This window comes from Echiichthys vipera, assembly GCF_963691815.1.
Source record: "Echiichthys vipera genome assembly, chromosome: 16".
Taxonomy (NCBI): Eukaryota; Metazoa; Chordata; class Actinopteri; order Perciformes; family Trachinidae; genus Echiichthys; species Echiichthys vipera.
The window spans coordinates 18,366,690-18,386,412 of NC_139841.1; the positions used below are offsets into that span (position 1 = coordinate 18,366,690).

The 19,723-nt window shown below is 40.2% G+C and overlaps 2 protein-coding genes across 2 annotated transcripts; one reads left to right on the forward strand and one right to left on the reverse strand.

Annotated features, from left to right (window-relative positions):
• Positions 1 to 2,642: 2,642 nt before the first annotated feature.
• wbp1 (WW domain binding protein 1) lies at positions 2,643 to 12,300 on the reverse strand. Its single transcript, XM_083929960.1, has 4 exons — positions 12,097 to 12,300; positions 10,500 to 10,602; positions 10,043 to 10,210; positions 2,643 to 8,400 (listed from the first exon to the last, which is right to left on the reverse strand). Exons 1-4 carry the CDS (start codon positions 12,157 to 12,159, stop codon positions 7,844 to 7,846), a joined length of 891 nt encoding a protein of 296 aa, XP_083786086.1. The 5' UTR covers positions 12,160 to 12,300; the 3' UTR covers positions 2,643 to 7,843.
• Positions 12,301 to 13,975: 1,675 nt separating this feature from the next.
• Positions 13,976 to 17,857, forward strand: LOC310958980 (ADP-ribosylation factor-like protein 3; the record flags this gene model as incomplete). The annotated part of the gene is made up of 6 exons (XM_083930143.1): positions 13,976 to 13,984; positions 15,338 to 15,481; positions 16,571 to 16,687; positions 16,830 to 16,880; positions 17,059 to 17,244; positions 17,810 to 17,857. 6 exons carry the CDS (start codon positions 13,976 to 13,978, stop codon positions 17,855 to 17,857), a joined length of 555 nt encoding a protein of 184 aa, XP_083786269.1.
• Between the last annotated feature and the right edge of the window lie 1,866 nt (positions 17,858 to 19,723).

The following is a 19,723-nucleotide window of genomic DNA, read 5'->3' on the forward strand; positions in this document are numbered from 1 at the left end:
TTGGATGAAGGTGTTGGCTAGCTGTTGTTGACTCAGCCCCATCTCCTTTTATATGTGTTAGAAATGGCTGCGGGCCTCATGTCAACATCATATATCTTTTATGTGGTGCTTTTGTTTTCTATTGTGCAATGAGTGAGGACTTCCTCATTTCTTGGAGCCACTTTGACAACCGCCCTACCTTATTTATATCCTGTTTGTTTCATATGAAAACCGTGTGCCTCCGTGTATCCATCCATTGACCCACAAATTTGTTACCATTCTTATCATGTGTCTTTGTCCTGAACTATTTGTACTGCCTCATTAAAAACCAAACAAGACCTACATTGATATTGTTTATGACCTCTGGGTGTGAAGTGTGTTACATGTACGGAAAAGAGCATACAGATAATGTTTTTTTATCTGTGCTCCTGATAAAAAAGAATAAACAGTGCACTCTCCATATGAACCAAGTTCTGCTACAATAGTGTTTTCTTTTAAAAGCAGACTAAAAACTTCTCTTTTTCGCAAGCTTTTAGTTAGGTTTAACAAGTGTGGTTAACAGGTTAAACTTTTATTTAAGATTCATTCATTCATTCATTCATCTTCAACCGCTTATCCCGTGGGGTGCTGGAGCCGATCCCAGCTGACATCGGGCGTGAGGCGGGGTCCACCCTGGACAGGACGCCAGTCCATCACAGGACACATAGAGACGAACAGAGACGGACAACCATTCACACCTACGGGCAATTTTAGAGTCATCCACCTAACCTGTACATGACTTTGGATTATGGGAGGAAACCTGAGTACCCGGAGAAAACCCACGCAGACACGGGGAGAACATGCAAACTCCACACAGAAAGGCCTATTTAAGATTCACTATTTTTATTCCCTTTCATAATCAGACTGTCTCAGAATCTTTTATGTTTTTATGTATGTCCTATGTGTTTTGTCCTGTATGGTCTTTGCCTATTTTCTGCGCCCCTGCGCTGGCGACAGCTGAGACTGGAGGCATTATGTTTCCAGGTTGTCCATCCTTCTCATTATTGTGAACACAGTATCGCAGAAACCCCTGGAGGCAATGTCTTCAAATTTGGTACAAACGTCTGCTTGGACCCACGGATAACCTGATTCGATTTTGGAGGTCAAAAGCCGAGGTCAGTGTGATCTCAAAAAAAAAGGTCATCTATAACAAAGAATTCCTACGTTTGTTATTATTTCACACAAATGTAGACATAAAATGATTAAGTGATGACACTTTATATCCAAACGGTCGACTTAACTGTGACATCATACATACACAACACCAGAACTCACCAAAAACTACTTTTATTTATTAAACTATACTTTTATAAGTCTTCACGACATACTGATGTAAGTCAGGACAGACATGGAAGCAAACGGTAATTTGCTGGATCGGCTATGGCATTCAACCGTAAGGTGGTAATTCTTGGTGTGTTTTTTTTCATTTTATGTTGAAGCACGTCCGCCGTTTGAAATGTGCTATAAATAAACGTGTAGAAGCCATAGAAGCCTCATCATCACACTCTTTTAGTTTACTGTGTGTGTGTGTGTGTGTGTGTGTGTGTGTGTGTGTGTGTGTGTGTGTGTGTTTGTGTGTGTGGGCAACAACATTCTCATTTTTGTTTGACATAACATCCTGTCAAAAAATTCAGGCCAACTGCCTGAGGTGGTTCCCACGCAGCCATGTGAAGATCCTCCAGATCAATATCTCAGTGTTGTCACATTAGGGTGAAGAGCCACTTCCACTCAAGTGCTCAAGGTAAATCTATCTTCAGGTAGGAGTACGCATGCGCATCCAAACTAAACAGGAAAAGCGCTGAGCCGAGAGTGAGCAGATAATGATAATGAAAATTAAAAGGTCCCATATTGTACAAAGTAAGATTTCCAGTAAGATTATTTTATTATAAAGCAGGTCGAAGTGCTGTGTAAATACTGTGAGAGTATCAAAAAGCTCAACTCACAGAAAAATGCACACAGCTATAACTGTATTTAGAAACGGTGTCTTTAAATTAGCGTTATCGCTGCAGTGCCATTACAGTAAATTCCCAGCTGCAATGACGGTACAAGGAAGGCAAGAGCACCGATGGGGTAGACCTGCAAACATCGACCAATCAGAGCAGGTGGGGCTTTTTCATTAGCAAGGTTTTAAGAGACAGGGGCTACAATGGAGCGTTTCAGACAGAAGGTTAATACAGGTTAATTCAGACAGACAGTAAGAGAAAAATAATGTGTTTAACATTAAAAAATGTTAACATGTTCTTGTAGAAAGCAAAAATACAAGTATAAACCTGAAAATGGGCACTATATGGGACTTTTAATAGCATTGTCCACTTATTTATCACACGTGATGTTATGGCAATGATTCGAGCTCAACAGCTCTTCATCAGACAAAGTAACGATGAAGCTCTGATGAAGAGCAGTTGTGCTCCTGCTCTTGAAGTGTAATAAGCATGTGGACATTGGAGCGCTACAGCAAGGTATTTGTTTATTTCATTATTTATCTTCAAGCACTCAAGGAGGCTTTTTTTCAGGCTTTACAAATGTTTACAACATAGCAGGACCCTGCAAAAGACTACTTGAGGTTAAATTGACGAAATCAAATCATTTTGAGTCAAGAAATGGCAAGAGTCGGTCAGTTGAGTGCCAATCTTTGTTTTATTAAAAAAATAAAATACAAATGATGACCCAACGAGTACACAGCAGACTTACTGAAACCAAAGCATTTCTATCTATCGTTCCATGCTTTCATTTTTTTTCTTTTTCCACTTTACTCATTTTGGCTTTTTAGAAGTGAATTAATATAATGTAGAGTGTGTTGCCTTCTTCTTTTTGAAACTAGGATGTTTCTAATTTTGGCATAATAATAATAATAATAATAATAATAATCCACATAGCTCAACCATGGCACCTCCATCTGTTTGGTATTATCTATGGTTGAGAACAGAGTACAATTTAAAAGTTGCTGGACAGAAACAAGGACACCGATAAATTCAGCCTAATGCGTCCTGATCTAATGTAATCCCACTGTGTTCCATGTTGAGGTCTTTCATATGTATATTATATGAAAGTTTTGAAATTGATGGGTGTTGTAATAACTGAGACTTAAAAAGGCAACAGTCATTGAAAAATCCTCAAGATGGAAAAAGAAGAGAGCTGTTGCTTGAACTGAGAAAAAAGTCGAATCAGTGCAACAAAAATGACAGATGGAAAAGTGGCAAACGGATTAAAGATATTACACATGAATGAATCCAAAAAAACAATATATGTGGTTTATCCATAAGTCAGGAGTAAAAAGTTAGTGGTCGAGGAGGCGGGCAGGAAAAGCCAAAACCAAAAGAATATATAAACCACAATGGCCTTTTAACTCCAGCCCCTCAGCTGACACTAAAGCATACGTTCATCATTGCAGTAGCATTACAAGGTGATTTTTTTTTTTTGAAGTTTTCTTTGACAAATACATGTACACACACCAACAAAATGTAGATTACAGTACAGTGCAGTGCCACAAGTACTCAAGAGTTATATTGCTTGTACTGTCGACCACAGACAAATAACAGAGGAAGTGAGAAAGGGAGTCGCAGCATAGAACAGTAGGTTTATGTTTTTGCATAGCCTAGTTGAGTAAAATACAATAGACTACAGAGATGCGTGATGCACAAGTGACGTCGGACAACAATGGGAGGAAACAGTGAGAGGAACTGCTTTGGCTTTATGAGACTGGTGGGTCAAAAAGATGTGTTCGTTTTAAACTCTAGCACTGCTTGTTAGAGATAACCCTGAGAGTGGGAAACCAAATTGTCATCACACACACGCACGCACACACACATGAAACTAGTGACGATTTATGTATCGCGGAGATGACGGCGACTTTGGTAGATTATAAAGTCCACACTTCTGCATGTGCCCTTCTGTTTCCAAGGGTGCACGCCGAGATCGGTCAGGCTACGCTTTCTGTTACCAAGACGGGGCCCCGATGGAGGGTGGAGTCATGGTCCACAAAGAGCCAGCGGAGCAAAGTAAAAAAAAAAAAAAAACAACTCCACCTTCCACGACCACAAATGCGGCTATTTACGCGAGAAAGAGTCATTCTCATTGGGCGGCATCACGCACCTCCGTTGACGAAATGAAAAGGCAAAGTTCAAGCCTGTTAAACAAACATAGTAACACAGTCATATACAATCAGCTATTGTTAAATATGAGCTCCACCACAACATTAAAAAGAACACCCTAACCCATGTTCAGACAGTGGATCTCGGCATCTGTGGCGTTTAAAGAACAGCACAGAGGAGACGGATCACTCAGTGAAACGGGTGGATGGATGTTTGTCCACAATTGATGACTGATATAGCCCTTAATCTCGGTAAACATGTGAAAACCAGGGAGGCCTAGTAATTGTTTGGCAATGGGAAAACTATGGACCTCCAGTTCACTCATGCCCAAAAGAACCCCTTTGCCTCCCCTCATTCCTCACCCCTCCCCTCTCCTATCAGTTTGTCTACATATGTATACAAATAAGCAAAAATGCACCTTAGCAAAAAAGGTTACAAAACGACCTCTTGGTTGGAGTTCTTGTCCTCCAAACACAAATCACTATCAGGATGAATCACAACGAAACCATAGAAAACTCTTTTTCATCATTTTTCAGCGATGCGTTCGAGCCAGTTAATACCACAAGTTAATTGCGACCATGTCCGAGGAACAAAAAACAGAATAAGCATGAACTGAAAAATCTGGTCTTGACCAATGCCATCAGTGCCACAACTAACTAGACACACAGTATCTTAAATTAAATACAAGCACCCCACCCCCCCAAGATACAAAACCAATGAAGGTCAAACTCTACAAAACATGTGCTAAATCTTGTGGCTTCAAATGTTTTTTTGTTTTTTACCACATCCTCTTCTCATAAAAGCACGCACACTTTCTTGAAACAAGCTCAGATGCTATTTACTATCGATACAAAAGCACTCGGAACAACACAGCTATTACCTTTCAACAGAAACATCTACTCGAATAAGGCAGTAGCGCGTCCATTTCTGCATACAGAGGCTATATTTTATTGTGCAGCTCCATATTCAAGTCGTTTGCTCGCTAGAGATGCAGCAAGGCAGCTTGAGGTGTGTTGGTCAAAAAAATGTCTTGTATTACCTTCTGCTATTGCGTGTGCAGTCATGCTCACAGTGTAACAGCTCCTCTGAAAAGGTCGTTGTCATGTTAGTTTGGCTTCATATTTAAGCACCTGCTCGACTGCGGACCTTGCAAAAGCACGTTTGATTAGGCCTTTTTAATGGACATGAGACAACATGTTTCAATTTAAGCCTTTGGGCAGCAGTGCATTCATTTTTGTTTCATTCTATATTGACATTTTTGGTGCACCGGCCCTCTTGCATCGCTTTCCCACACTTTAGCCACTGCATGTAGTGTGCCTTAAACATAACCACAGCCAGCACTGAGCTATGGGCTGCTGCTAGTTGGAGGAAACACTTTCATGGGCCACAGAGCTGCATGGGTCCCCCAATTATACACATTTATTTACAGAACTCATTACCTATTGGTATCAATCAGCGCTAAAATGAATGAATACATGCTAAATATACCTGGCAAGCATGATATGTTGGCATTTACTTTCCACTTTGTCAGCTGGAAATGTATTATTCAGCTACATTTAAAAACTCATACCGTGTTTGGAGTCTGTAAAATGATAACTGGAAGTTTAAACGGCTAATTCAGCCAAGGTACTGTATCTAGGACAATTTTACCTTTAATGGATTTATCTAAAACAGACTATTGCACCATGGAGGTTACACAGTACACCATAACAATAATAAAGGCCAATCTGGAGCAGTGCTTTGTGTGTGCCTGTGTGAAGCAGAATGGCTGACCTGAGTGTTTACACTGTGCCCATTTTGACACACAGTATCAGAGCAAACAAGTAAAAAGTTGTTGAACGTTGTTCCAAAGTAAATTCTCAATGAAACATTTACTAACTTATCAGTTACTGCTTGACCTGCGCAGACTTTTATCTCGCAACAAATAACAATTTTGTTTCGCGGTGGTTTTCCTATCTGACCAGTTGACTACTATTCCTTGATTACATGCTGTACAGTATATTAGGCAAGCAACATGCAACGCAGAGAAGCATGCAGAGTTAATCACAATAGATTCTGCAGCTGTGCCAACAGTGCCTGCTGCACCCACCTTAGTTTGCTAATGCACCCCCGCCCCGCTGCCAATGGAAAATACCATTGCAAATCCCTCATGCAGCTAAGAGCTACAGGGACCACAGAGGGCCGAGACAGCACCAGCTAACCAGCTACCTGCACAGCAGCATAGCATGCCTCAGAGTCATAACAACACACTAGAACTAGATCCAGGGCATTTTGACTTAAGCCACAGTCAATTTCATCGCCCACACAACATGTGGGCACACAGTTGTGCAGCAACTGTATCACACCATCTTTTTAACAGATGAGCGAAGCAAGTAGCTAGAAAATGCTAATTAACTCAAACATAAAACACAAAAAAAATCATGCCTCATGCAAAATACCAGTGCTTTTAATAGTTAATCCACCTCCGTGCTGAGCAAGTATTACAACCAGATGCCACAGCACTATATAGATATACGAACACACAACCCTACCCTACTGCACTGGAACATTCACACACTAGTACACAGTCCAGCAGTCCCCATCTTTGTTTAAATTAATGGCGACACCTGCAGTATTTACTGAACTGTAGCTGGTTATGAAATGGCGCAAAAGCAAGTACATCCTTTGTTATGAGCACCCAAACTATATACTAATGTTAAGAGGGAGCAAAAATGATGCCACCACTCAACATGACAGTAAATACAACCACAAGGCTTTGTATTGATTAGAAAAAATGGTGGCATAGCCCTCTTGGCTATGTATTTAAAGCAGAGGTGAGGAGATGACTAACACACAATCAATAAATCATTCAAAGCTGGTCGCTCCTTATCTACAGTCATGCTAGTTGGTGACCTCAGCGCTGTAGAGACCATTATATGGATTATCAGAAAAGAAAACCAAAAAAAAACTCTACTCCATCTTCTCTGTTGTTAGTGGGTATATAGTCTCCCCCACACTAGATGCGAAAAAAAGTCGACACCAGACACTGGTTGCTATGACCTCAGAGCTGACATCATCATGCAGCTGTGCCCTAGATTTCACAGCACACACAAAAACTCTCTCACACACACACACACAAACACACATGGCTTTGGGGAAAATGTGTGCTCTTGTCGATTCATCCAGTATCGTCCAAAGTTTTCAAGAGGTTTGTTTTTTCTCTCCTCTGCTTCAGAGTCACAGCGGGGGAAGGGGAGGGGGGTGTTGTTGACCGTATTGGTATGCTCTTTGCTGACCATCCCACTGAAGGTAAAATATCAGATGGAAGGATAGACAGAAATGTTCCGTCCGATAAGAGCGGCGAGGCAAAAACTGAAACACAACGGCAGTGCTCAAGGAGAGGAGCCGCGGAAACAGTCGGTTCTGGTTTCAGTCACAATCAACGGCTGCCTTCTCACTACCAAGACAAAGCATACCAAACTGAGCATTAACGTGTGTTTGCTGGTTTCCCCACTTAACAAAAGCAAAGCAAAAAGAAAAACAAAGTTTGTCCACACCATGTGCTATTCATCTTTCCCAATCAAGAGCCGTTAAAGATTAGTTATCATCATCATCTTAGTGTCATGCTTGTGTGTTAGTTCAATGAATTAAAACACAAACAGTCTCCGTGGTGATGATAATGGCAACAGATATCTTGTATCACCCTGCGTGAAGCAGAAAAGCCGCGTCGGTTGGCTGGTTAGTTACGCTGTGGATCACACCATGTGGTCTCCAGTGCTGGTGCTGGCGGTCTGGCTGGGCAGCTCAGATGGGTGCTCCTTCTGTCTGAAGCTCTGCTGCTGGTGCCCGGAGCAGCAGTCCTGACCGGTGACCTTGCACATCCGGTGTTCTTCGTCGCTTTCCTCTTCAAGCCCCGAGCCCTCGTCTACGTCCAGCTGGCAAACGCACACCTCAATCCCTGAGTCACCGGTCACGTGGCGACGCCGAGTGACGAGCTCCTCATCCTCCTCCTCCTCCTCCTCCTCCTCTGCTGCGGCGGCCATCAGCGAAGCCTCCACGTTCTCTTCTGTCAGACGTTGTGCTTGGAAAGACATCGCCGCTGGTCCCTCATCAGGTGATGAGCCTGAAGCCTGACTGTCCACCCTCAGGTCTGCCTCGGGCAGGGGTTGTGGCACTGTGGCGTCTGGATGGTTCAATTGGGGAGGAAGTGCTGGAGTAGTCTCAGGGGGGTTTTCAGAGTACGGAGGAGGTGGTGTCGGAGGGTGACCTACAACCTCCTCATAGTCAGGAAGTTTGCAGTCATTCCAGAACCCTGAACATCGGCAGAAACAAAGAGCTTTAACTTCCAAACCATCATCCCCATAAAGGCAGTTGTACAACAATGAGTGTCAACAATAAGTATTTTGATTTAACAGAAGATTAATTGAAAACAATTTTAATAATCAATTAAAGTTTTTTTTTTTTTTAAAGATTTAATCCCTCCCAAAAAAACCACAGGTTCCAGCTTCTCAGGGCTTAATATTTACTGCCCAGTCCTCTACGATACTAAACTAAATCTATTTTTTGCTGGTTGGACAAAACAAGCAATTTGGATATGTCAACTTGGGCTATGAGAAATGATGAAAGGCATGTTTATTTAATAACATTTTATGGGCCAAACGCTGAATTAATGAATCAAGAAAATAATCAACAGATTAATCAATAATGATAATGGTTAGTTGCAGCTCTACATTAACATCTATTATTCTAGTGTTATATAGCACAATCCATTTCACTGACAACTGGCCCAATAAACACTTGCAACTACAATCCTGTCACTGCACTCGATTGTCGAGTCTACCTTAAAAACATTGGTGACTGAAGCTTTACTAGTCCCCAGACCCACTGTGTTATTTTCTCTCCAATTAAGAGGGACAGACAGTAACAACAACCACTGTCGGTCTCCTGAGGAAAGTGCATAAGGTGAATATTTCAAATGTATTTTGTAACTGATGTGGCTTACTTTGCTGGGTTCTTCAAGCATTATATTGCTTGAAGAACCCTTATATATTATTTGCATTTGGAAAAGGCGTATTACTATGTTCCACATGATATCCTGTGGGAAGAGAACATGTTACCAGGGTTTCTGTGTGAGTAACTGGCTGTATCTGCTCAAAGTTAAGAGTTGCGTTCACATTCTTGACATTGAGTGAAGCCATGGGTCTCGGATTCTTGACAAGTGCGCACCTTGTCCATTCCAGTTTGTGATATTAGGGGACACCATATCAACTTTCAGCCAAGGTCCGTAGTGACCACTGACATTAGGGTGGCATCTCTGCTGCCCGATGCCCCTCTGATAATGTGAGATTATGATCTCCAAAATGCCCTCAGACATATGCAGCTGAGTATGACAAGATCGCCATCAGCAGCTCAAGTTCTAAGGTTATGACTCTCTCAGTAAAGAAGTGGAAAAGTAGAAAATAGCTGCTCCAAGATTTCAGGTATCTTGTAGATGTGGTTGACAAAGATTGTCTGACTGGCTGCTTTATTTCGCATGTTGTATTGTACTTTGGTGGTGCTGGTGGTGGTGGAGAGAGTAAAGTACTGACCCTTAGAATAATTCTGGGTATACATGCTGCGAACATGACGCTTCTAGGATGGCCTAAATTTGTCTGAGAGGTGAAGGAGTAAAGTTATCTAAGACAACCCTGGTATAGAACTGCAGCTTTGCACAGGTTGAGGGGACACCTGAGGCCTGACCCAGCAGAAACTGAGTCTCCCAGCAGGTCCATGAGCATGTGAGGATCCCATAAGAGGTGCCGAAGAAAAGATTACCTGGGCTTCTATGCTGCCTACACCACCACTACCCTGTGTTTAGCTCCTAGTCTGTTTTCAACATAGATATATCATTTTGAGAGTGCCCTCTCCACCTGGTGATAAAAGTCCCAATAGAGAGCAGAAAGACTGTCACTCACTTAGATTGAACGGTGGAGGGGAAATGAAGGAGCTGGATGCTCCCTGGTAGGCCATGAGGCTGATCTCACGTTGACGTTGCTCCTGTTGAAGGCGCATCTTAACCCTCCGGTGTCGGTAGGCACAGCAGCAGCTAAGCATGATGATCAGGGTCCACACCAACCAGAACCCTGTGAGGGGGGCAGATTTAATGTAATCTTATTATCATGTACAGGTTACTAATGAACTGAGATAGGTAACCATTGGGAATTTATGCTCCAAATATTACAAGAAACCATTATTAAATTGCAGGCTGCAAGTTGCATTTGCTTACTTTAATTTGAGAATGAAATAATGCACATTAAACAAATCCATACAAATCTAGAGTATGAAAAATCGGAATTCAATGGACAGTGGATGTGATTTATGTGAATGCAGAGCTGGTATAAAAGAAAAACAAACAAATCAATAGGAACTTACACCAGAGCTCATAGTAGTAGGTGCAGCACTCTGTCTCTCCACAGCAGTACCCCATCTCACAGCGGTACTGCTCATTGTTTACCCCGAAACAGAACTCCTTCCCCTTAAATACACACAAGAGGTACACAAAGTTAGAGTCAACACTCAATCACACGTCAACAAGAAATGCTATAGCAAGCTGTTGATAGACTGACCTATTCCTGGGGTCCGTTTAGCCTTTGTCATTCGTCACTTCAGTGTCACTTATATAGTATTTACACATTTATGTGCTATTACACTGAGATTTAAATTCAGATTTGAAATATCAATTACTACAACAATTAACACAGATAATAACATGATTTATCGTCTTTTTATTCATTAACTTTTTTATTCTATTGTCATTTTGGCTTATCATCTGTTTATTTTCATTTTATTTCATTTCACCTGTCATTTCTACTGTTTGTTAAAGGCGTCCTATGGTTTATCTCGCCTTGTTGATGTGTATATATGTAATATGTGGAAGGAATTGAATGTTTTTGCCCTTTCTCCCTCTGTCTTTGTGAACTTTTGTTTTTAAAAGGTGCTATTTAAAAACAATTATTATTTATATAGGTTTTGAAAGCCTGTGGCGATAAAACAATAGCGCTAACGCTACTTTTTGTCTTTTTCAACAAACGTTTTGTGTCTGATACAGTATTAAAATACAAACGTATAGAAAAAAAACTTTAAAAACTCAAAGCGTAAAATAAATGGAACTTGTAAATGCAAAAAAATAAAAAATAAATGTTTTATCTGTTTGATTGGGAGGTCAAACTCATTTAATTCAGTATTAAAATAAAAACTTATAGAAAAAAAACTTCCCAATGACACATTTATGCTGAATGAAGGAGCAAAAGACATGAGAGAGAAGAATATAATAAAAAGTAATAACAGTAATAACAACAAAAAGAAAAAGAAACATCCCAGAAAATAATATATAAGTAAATATTTAATATGTTGAGTGTCTTAAAGAACTCAAAGCGTAAAATAAATGGAACTAGTAAATGCAAAAAAATAAAAAATAAATATTTTATCTGTTTGATTGGGAGGTCAAACTAATGGATGCTCCATCTACGTTACGTCAACAAATATGTCGACAAAATGCTAAAAATAACAAAAACAAAAAAAAAACTTAAGTGACATTATAAGTGTACATTTCCTTATGAACTCATCTCGACTAAAGTTAAAGTTAAAGTGAAAAAGGGAAGCAAACTGGAGCCGAGCACCATGTCCGGCTAACGTTAGCCGATATCAACAACTATGAATAAAGACGCCAGTTGCCGGGTACCAGTTAGCAACGGCTAACGTTAATCTTCATACCCTTGGTTTAAACTGTAAAACATTAGGTAATATAATATATATATATTCGACATATAACCTAAATCTTCTTAACTGTCGAAATAGAAACGAAAACTTTGACTAACTGACGTCACCCCCAGCATTTCCATCAGCGAACCGTGCCCAGTTTCCTTTGTGGAGGAGACAAAAAAGCACCGGCCTTCACCCACCCACAGGAGCAGCGGCCTCGGCTGGGAGCGTCGGCCGACCTCGGGAGCGCTAGCGGCGGAGGGCTTACCTGCACCAGACAGGTCCCGGTACAAAGAAGACCTACAATGGATCCCAGTGCTTTCTGTGGCATCTTTCTGGGTTGACGGCCGTAAACACGACGGGAATCATATAGCAATCGGGTCTAATCGATGACTTGTTGAGGTGAGTGCAGGAGGCACTCGGACATGTTTTTGTTGTTCCTTGAAACAGAAACAGCACCAGTAGTAACATGAAACGAGAAGAGTCCCCTGTTTGACTCTAGAGGGCGATGTGGATGCGTGTATACAACATATGATTTCATACTGTAAGTTTCAAACAGCTGTTCAACATAGTATCTAAGTACATTTACTCAAGTGCTGTACTTAAGGACTATTTTCAGGTACTTTACTTGAGTAATTCAATTCAGTTCAATTCAATTTTATTTATAGTGCCAAATCATAACAGAAGTTATCTCAGGACACTTAACAAACTAGGTAAAGACCACACTCTATGATAAACATAGACCCAACAATTCCCCCGTAGAGTACGGTGGCAACGCAAACCTTCCCTATAACAGACCCAGCTCTGTGGAGGACGGACATCTGTCTGCACCGGTTGGGGAGGAAGAAAAGGAGAGAGAAAGAGAGAAAAGACGGACAGATGGACAGAGAGAGACAAAGACAGACACACTTCCAGTAACTATAATAATATCTATAGTAATGTGAATATGACTTATATGTTATGGCAGTTAATACAGCAGAATAGTAGAAACAAGCACAGCTAAGGTTATAGATTATAACAGCAGCAGGAAGCGTCATGCAGGACCACTGCAGCAGGCACCACCATGATCAGCAGAGACCTGCGAGACGACAAAGCACAAACAACTCCCATTTTATGCTTCTTAATTCCCCTCCTCTACTGCATTTCAGAGGTAATACTGTACTTTGAACTCCGATACATGTATTTGTTAACTTCAGCTGCTTAGTTACTTTACAGATTCAGATCATTAATACAACACATGATTAACAAATGAAATGACATATACTGGGATAGATTAAGCTACACAGCAGTATATAAAGTAATTCAAATGAGCCCCACATTTATCAGCTGCAATATTAAAGTGATTTTTACATTCATTTGTCAATAATTGTAATCTAATAATATAATATTCTGAAAAGGGTCATTTTTTTACTTATGTATTTTTATTGTTTGTATTTTAAATGCATGTTGATGTTGATACTTTACCATTTTACTTAAGTAACATTTTGAATGTAGCACTTTTACTTGCAACAGAGTTTCTACAGGGTGGTATTACTGCTTTTACCTGAATAAAGTTCAGAGTACTTCTTTCACCACTGTTCTTCTTATATATGAGTTATGTTATATAATATATTTTTTGATTTATGAAATCATTTTATTAACTGTTATGTATTCGCGAGGTAATTATCGATATTATCTCTCGCTTGTAGCAGCAATTCTCAAAGCTGAAAGTTTATGATCTCTCCATTAAAACTTTCTCAAATCACACCTTTGATTGAATAGAATGATAAACAAATAAATAAAACGGAATAATAATATAGATAATAATAATAATAATAATAATACAATAATAATAATAATAATAATAATATGTTTGTATAGCACTTTTAGTACATGAAAGGCAGTCCAAAGTGTTGTACAACAAAGAAATGACATGCACCAAGTGCTCCACACTAAAAAGACACAGAATGGACATAAAAGCAGTAATATATGTGCCAAATTATGATCACATAAAAGATAAAACCCACAGAAAAAAGGAAAACAAGATAACAATGAAATAAATAAAATACATCCTCACATGAATAAGACCCAAATAAATATAAAATAAAAAAGAGAGTAAGGATTAAAAAAAGATAATGTAATTAAAATTAAATTAAAATTGGGTAAATATGACCAGGGTTAGTTGAACTCTAAAGTGAAGAGATACGTTTTAGCTTACTTTTAAAACTATTTATCGAGCTAATGTAAACAATACTACTTTTACTTTGTTCTTCCATTATGGCTACTCATTAGCCTACAAACTATTATTATAATTCGTTAGCAAAGTAAGTTAGTTATTTCTGTATAAATGAAGAAGTGATGCAAATATTGTTAGAGTTATATTTAGCATGTTGCATTTTTGGTTCTCCGTTGTTTCCCGTTTCGTGCCCAGTTGTCACGTTGTTTACGCTGACGTCACGGGTCCCATGGCAACATAAGTTAACAGCTGTTCTCCGAAGGAAGCATGGTTAGAAAGATGTTAATCCATTTAGTCTGAGCAAGGGGCCACAACACCAACACCTGAGGAAGACATGGTGAGTTATAACGATTCACAGCCGTGGCTGCTTTGACATTAGAACACGTCCATTTTTGCATTATTTTCATTCAATGATAATTGAATAGTTATAGTGAAATAGGTGTGTGTTACTGAAAACAGCTAATGTTACATGACACCAAATGGGGCACCTAGTTTGGTTAGATAACATACTGCATTTATGTTGTGTCACTCTCAAAAAAAATGTCTACAACAGATTAATACTGATGATGGTGATGATGATATGGGTTGTCATGGAAAACAGCAATTGCAAATTGTAGTACTTTTGGTTCAATAAATGTTATACTAATACTCTCATTTTGGGATCATTTACGTTCAGAAATTCAGACTTCCTTTTAGTGCAGGCAAAGTAGCCCAATTTCTTTCTATACTATTTTCGAACACATATTCAAACAGTTTGGAGAAGCAAGAAAATAGACTAATGTCCTGTTGCTTTTGACTGAAATTGCTTTGGGGGTAACGATGACCTGGACAAATGAGAACATTCACAGGCTTGGAAGACAATATAAGAAAATCTTTTTTGTCTATTGATATTTAGACAGATACTAATAGATAATCATTTGTTTCTACATTTGACTCTGCACATGCTTGAGCCAAAGCCTTCCTTACCACCTTCTGGACACAATCCAGTCTGTGCTCATTCTTAATCTTGGCCAATGAGAGCTTTGGGCCGATACTTGTGTAGGTCACTGCAAGCTGCTAACAGCTAAGTCCTCACGCTCTGTGGTTCTTGCTGTGGGATGAGTGTTAAACCTCCCGGGCACGCTGCATTGTGTTCTTCTGCCAACTCCTGATGTAATAAAGGCCGCTCATGACTGGTGCTTTACCTGATATAGCCTAGGCTGTGTAACGGTACAGTGAGTATGTATGTCATCTTTGAACCTGCTGTCCCACTGTAAGCGCATCATCTCCAATATGCACTCCGATCCACCTGCAGGGCCTGTTGTCCATTCTTCGGAGGCTGAAGCAGTCTCCGGAACAGCAGGTGCGCTTGCTGTTGCTTGGCTTGGACAATGCTGGCAAGACCACTCTGCTGAAACAGCTGGCAGCAGAAGATATCAGCCACATCACCCCCACACAAGTATACAAATATGCACACACTCACACACATCCTGTAGCTGAGTCACGCACTGTGGAAATGTTATCTTTTAACAGTTGGCACAAAGTTCCTCTCAAAGATACATTTCCCCTTTTACTAGCAAAACAGAGTCCCAAATCATGCTTTAATTTGCCTGTGATAAAGTCCCCATATTCTAAAAATTGAGATTTCCATTTCTTTTATAATTATTAAGCAGGCCAAGGTGAAATGCATGCGGCCGGTTTTCAGAAACTGTGCCTTTAATGAGCTGTCAGGACTTCTGTCGGTTGTGATGTCACAACTATACTTTAGGTATAACAGCGCAGGTGCCAGAAAAAAATATTGGCATTTTACTTTTCTGCAAACCCCCGATATGTTGAATGTCAACATTTCTAAACCCCTGTAACCCGTTTCAATTTCCTTCTCATCACCGATACTTTTTACATCAGTTTCAAACACATGGTTATTAATTTTCAATTCACACGGGACGGGACACGAACCGCAGTGTTATGGGTGGAAGTCCGGTGTGTGTATTACCCAACCACCCACCCTTACCTCTTCCCTAAGCCGAGTTTGAGGCTTGTTATACTACGTCACTGACTTCTAGGGCACCTGCTGTCAGTTGAAAGTCTGGTGCATTATTCAGATACTAGAGGGTGCCAGAAACTTCTTCTGTGTTTTGCTGAAACATACAATACCAACATTTTTTTTGCTGGCGTACAGGCTGGGTAGAAATCGTCACTACAGTGCCTGTGCAGTTATTCCCCAGCTGCAATGACGGGGCAGGGAAACCAGAGTGCAGATGCGGGAAACACTGACCAATCAGAGCAGAATGTTTTTTTTATTGTGTATTGTGTTTTGAACATTAAATTCAATTCAATTCAATTCAATTTTATTTATAGTGCCAAATCATAACAAAAGTTATCTCAGGACACTTTACATACTAGGTAAAGACCACACTCAATGACTTATTTAAGATTTACATAGACCCAACAATTCCCCCGTAGAGTATGTAAACATGTTTTAGTAGAAACCAAAAATACAAGTATGAACCTGAAAATGAGCAGAATATGTCTCCTTTAAATCTTTCAGGGCTTTAATATAAAGAGTGTTCAATCATCTGGCTTCAAGTTGAATGTTTGGGACATTGGAGGTCAGCGCAAGATCCGTCCCTACTGGAGGAATTATTTTGAGAACACGGATGTACTGGTAGGTTCTCTTTGATTTAAACTGATTGTTACAATCGCCAGAATCAAACACATTCAACATCTACAGATAGTTGCCCTCACAATACAGTATTTCATACATGTTATGAAATGTTTCAGTAATATCTTGACTGTGCTGTTTGCAGATCTATGTGATTGACAGCTCAGATAGAAAAAGGCTGGAAGAGACAAGCCTGGTGAGATGCAAATCAAAGTTTCTTTAAAGCAGTGTATAAAAAGATATTTTTTATAACTATATTTTCTGAAGGTGCTGTGTGCAATCAAAGCCGAAAAGGCAATATTATTCTTGTTTTCTAACTCAGCGAGTACATACAGGCTATGTCACCGACTACCCTCGTGTGTCTGTTCCTCCAGGAGCTGGCTGAGTTGCTGGAAGAGGAAAAGCTTGCAGCTGTGCCACTGCTAATCTTTGCCAACAAACAAGACCTGACGACAGCCACCCCAGCGTCTGAGCTGGCAGAAGGTCTCCATCTGCACACTATCCGGGATCGCATGTGGCAGGTCCAGGCCTGCTCAGCCGTCACTGCTGAGGGAGTGCAGGTAAATACAGTACACACAGTCTGCCGCATGCAAGGGCTGAGACAGGGTGGGCTGCAGAGTATGATTGGCACTGATTACTTAAATTCACATTGTGATGTTACATGAGATCGACAGTTACAAAAGCCCTTTTATATCACAGACCAAATCGCCATATGATTTCTATTTATCAAGTACAGTTTGTAAGTTTGATGACATTTAAAAGCAGCTGCAAATGGTACAGTATAGAATATTGAACAGACTTGTTAAAACTAACTAAAACTGCACTGATCTACCCGTGTTCAGGATTTCTCCCTTTTTATAAGATTGCCTGGATTAAAGATCCAAAGTTAAACATTTTTCTGAGAACCATGTTTCTTCACCATATGTATTCACTCATCCTATAACAATGTCATCACCACTAAAACATTATCCCTACTTCCAGTCATCATCATTCATCAAATTGTTATCAAGTCATAGTAGAAGATGTCATATTGTCCTAAACATCAGCACTAAACTCTGACTTGTGCACCTACTTTTTGAGCTGCTTTTTTTTTACAGCACAAAAACATTGTCAACTTCTTTCCAGGACGGCATGAACTGGGTTTGCAGAAATATAACACTTCGGAAGAAATAATTCAGGAGGCCAAAGATCTGTGAAGTAACTGCAGCTGCACTTTACATTTGTCCTATACGTCATTTCATGGAGATGACAGAACGTAGCCTATGTCTCTTTTGCCATTCTGTCTTCACTTGGCAGTATAAAAACTAAGTAGAAGTTGTAAATACAGTGAAATGTATATACTGTATATATTAGACTATTTTATTCAATCAGCTGGTCCTGCACACAATTCCTTTTGTAATATGCTATTTAATTGCATCATATGTAGACGTTGACTGTCTGAATAAAATTATGTATTATCTAGTGTTCTGTGTGTCAAATACCTGCGTGTCTCTTTACTCAAAGCTAGAGGGCGGCCTTGCGCTAATGTTGTCTCTCAGAGCCTAAACACCCAATTATTAAAGCCCTTACTTTCCATGAATGATGTCCCATCCAGTGCCATGTTTGATTTGTTCATTTCCTAATCACTGCTTCTTTTTTCTCCAGTCGATATTCATTTGCCAAACCCAAAGTCTGGTTTTCAGACGGCTATAAACAATGCAGGCGTTAATCGACTGCAGTAACTCATTTAGTGATGCTTCAACATGTTACACATTCACACATCCACGGGGCTATTTATGGTCACACTGTTTATGCTCCGGTTCAGAAGTAAAAAAAAAAATCTGCATCATGAACAAAATGACCATAACGCATGAACACTCGCAAACGCACCTCAATACATCTCTCTTGCATACACAAAGCAGAAACACCTTGACCATTCAATTGCTCAACTACTCACCTTGTTCACCATGATTTACCACAAAGCAATTGCATTTTCTGTCTATTTTTCTATTTTGTCTTTTGCAGCACATTTGCCACAAACTCCACTAATCTGAACTGGCCGAGTGCTCCGCTGTGGTCCTATAGGGCATTTACATACAAACCTTTTCCAGGACTAATAGCTCTCCAATACAATTTGCATTTATATAGCCCCCTTCATACCAACATGATTTGGCGCCTTTGCCCATGATAAAAAATAAACCTCCTCCTTTGGCCTTGAGTTACTGCCCTGCTGCTGCTGGTGAGTGTGTTCGTGTGCGTCCCTCCACGTATGTAAGGTTGGTTGATTTTAATATGTCAGAGTTGCTTGATCCGCCGATGGAGACTGAAACAAGTGCGGAAAGCCTCAAAACGGACCTAATAATGATTCAGTGCTGGCTTGTGGTAGTGTGTTATCTGCAATACAGTACACTTGAATATTGTTGATACAGCAGTGTGGGACACTTGACCAGGCCAAAGAGTCACAAGGTAAATATTAATCCACAATACATTTTCATAGCCCAGTTATTCAGTTAAAGCTGCTTTCAATTTCAATCTGGTGCAAATGCATCTAACACTTTTACAAGGGTCTATGGAGCATACATCAAAAGAGAGGGAAAGTAATGAATACGGAAATGAAAGGCGTCCATGTGAGACTGAGAATAAAACGCCATCTCTCTCCCGCTGGAACGCTTAATCATTAACATCTAATCCATGTGATTATCACCCTATTTGTAAGAAATATTCCCAATTATACATGGAAGCACTGTGGTAAGTCTTTCCAATTTTATCTACCAATAGTGTCCGTATCACATGGGAAATGCTGTGAAGTGCCCTTAAATCCCAAATGAATCAAATTGGATTTAGCAAATAGAAGAGTGGATTGGAACAACCAGTCCTCGTTACCTCTGGCTCTATCATCGCTGAGGTGAGGGGCAGTCAGGCCTGCAAGAGGCCATAAATCATGGGACTTTCCCAGCTACTCAGGCCAGCACACCGGCCTCCTACACAGGGGAAACGAAGGGCAGAGAGTCTGATTGACTCAAGAGAGAGAGAAGAAAAAAGGGGGGGGGGGGGGGGGGG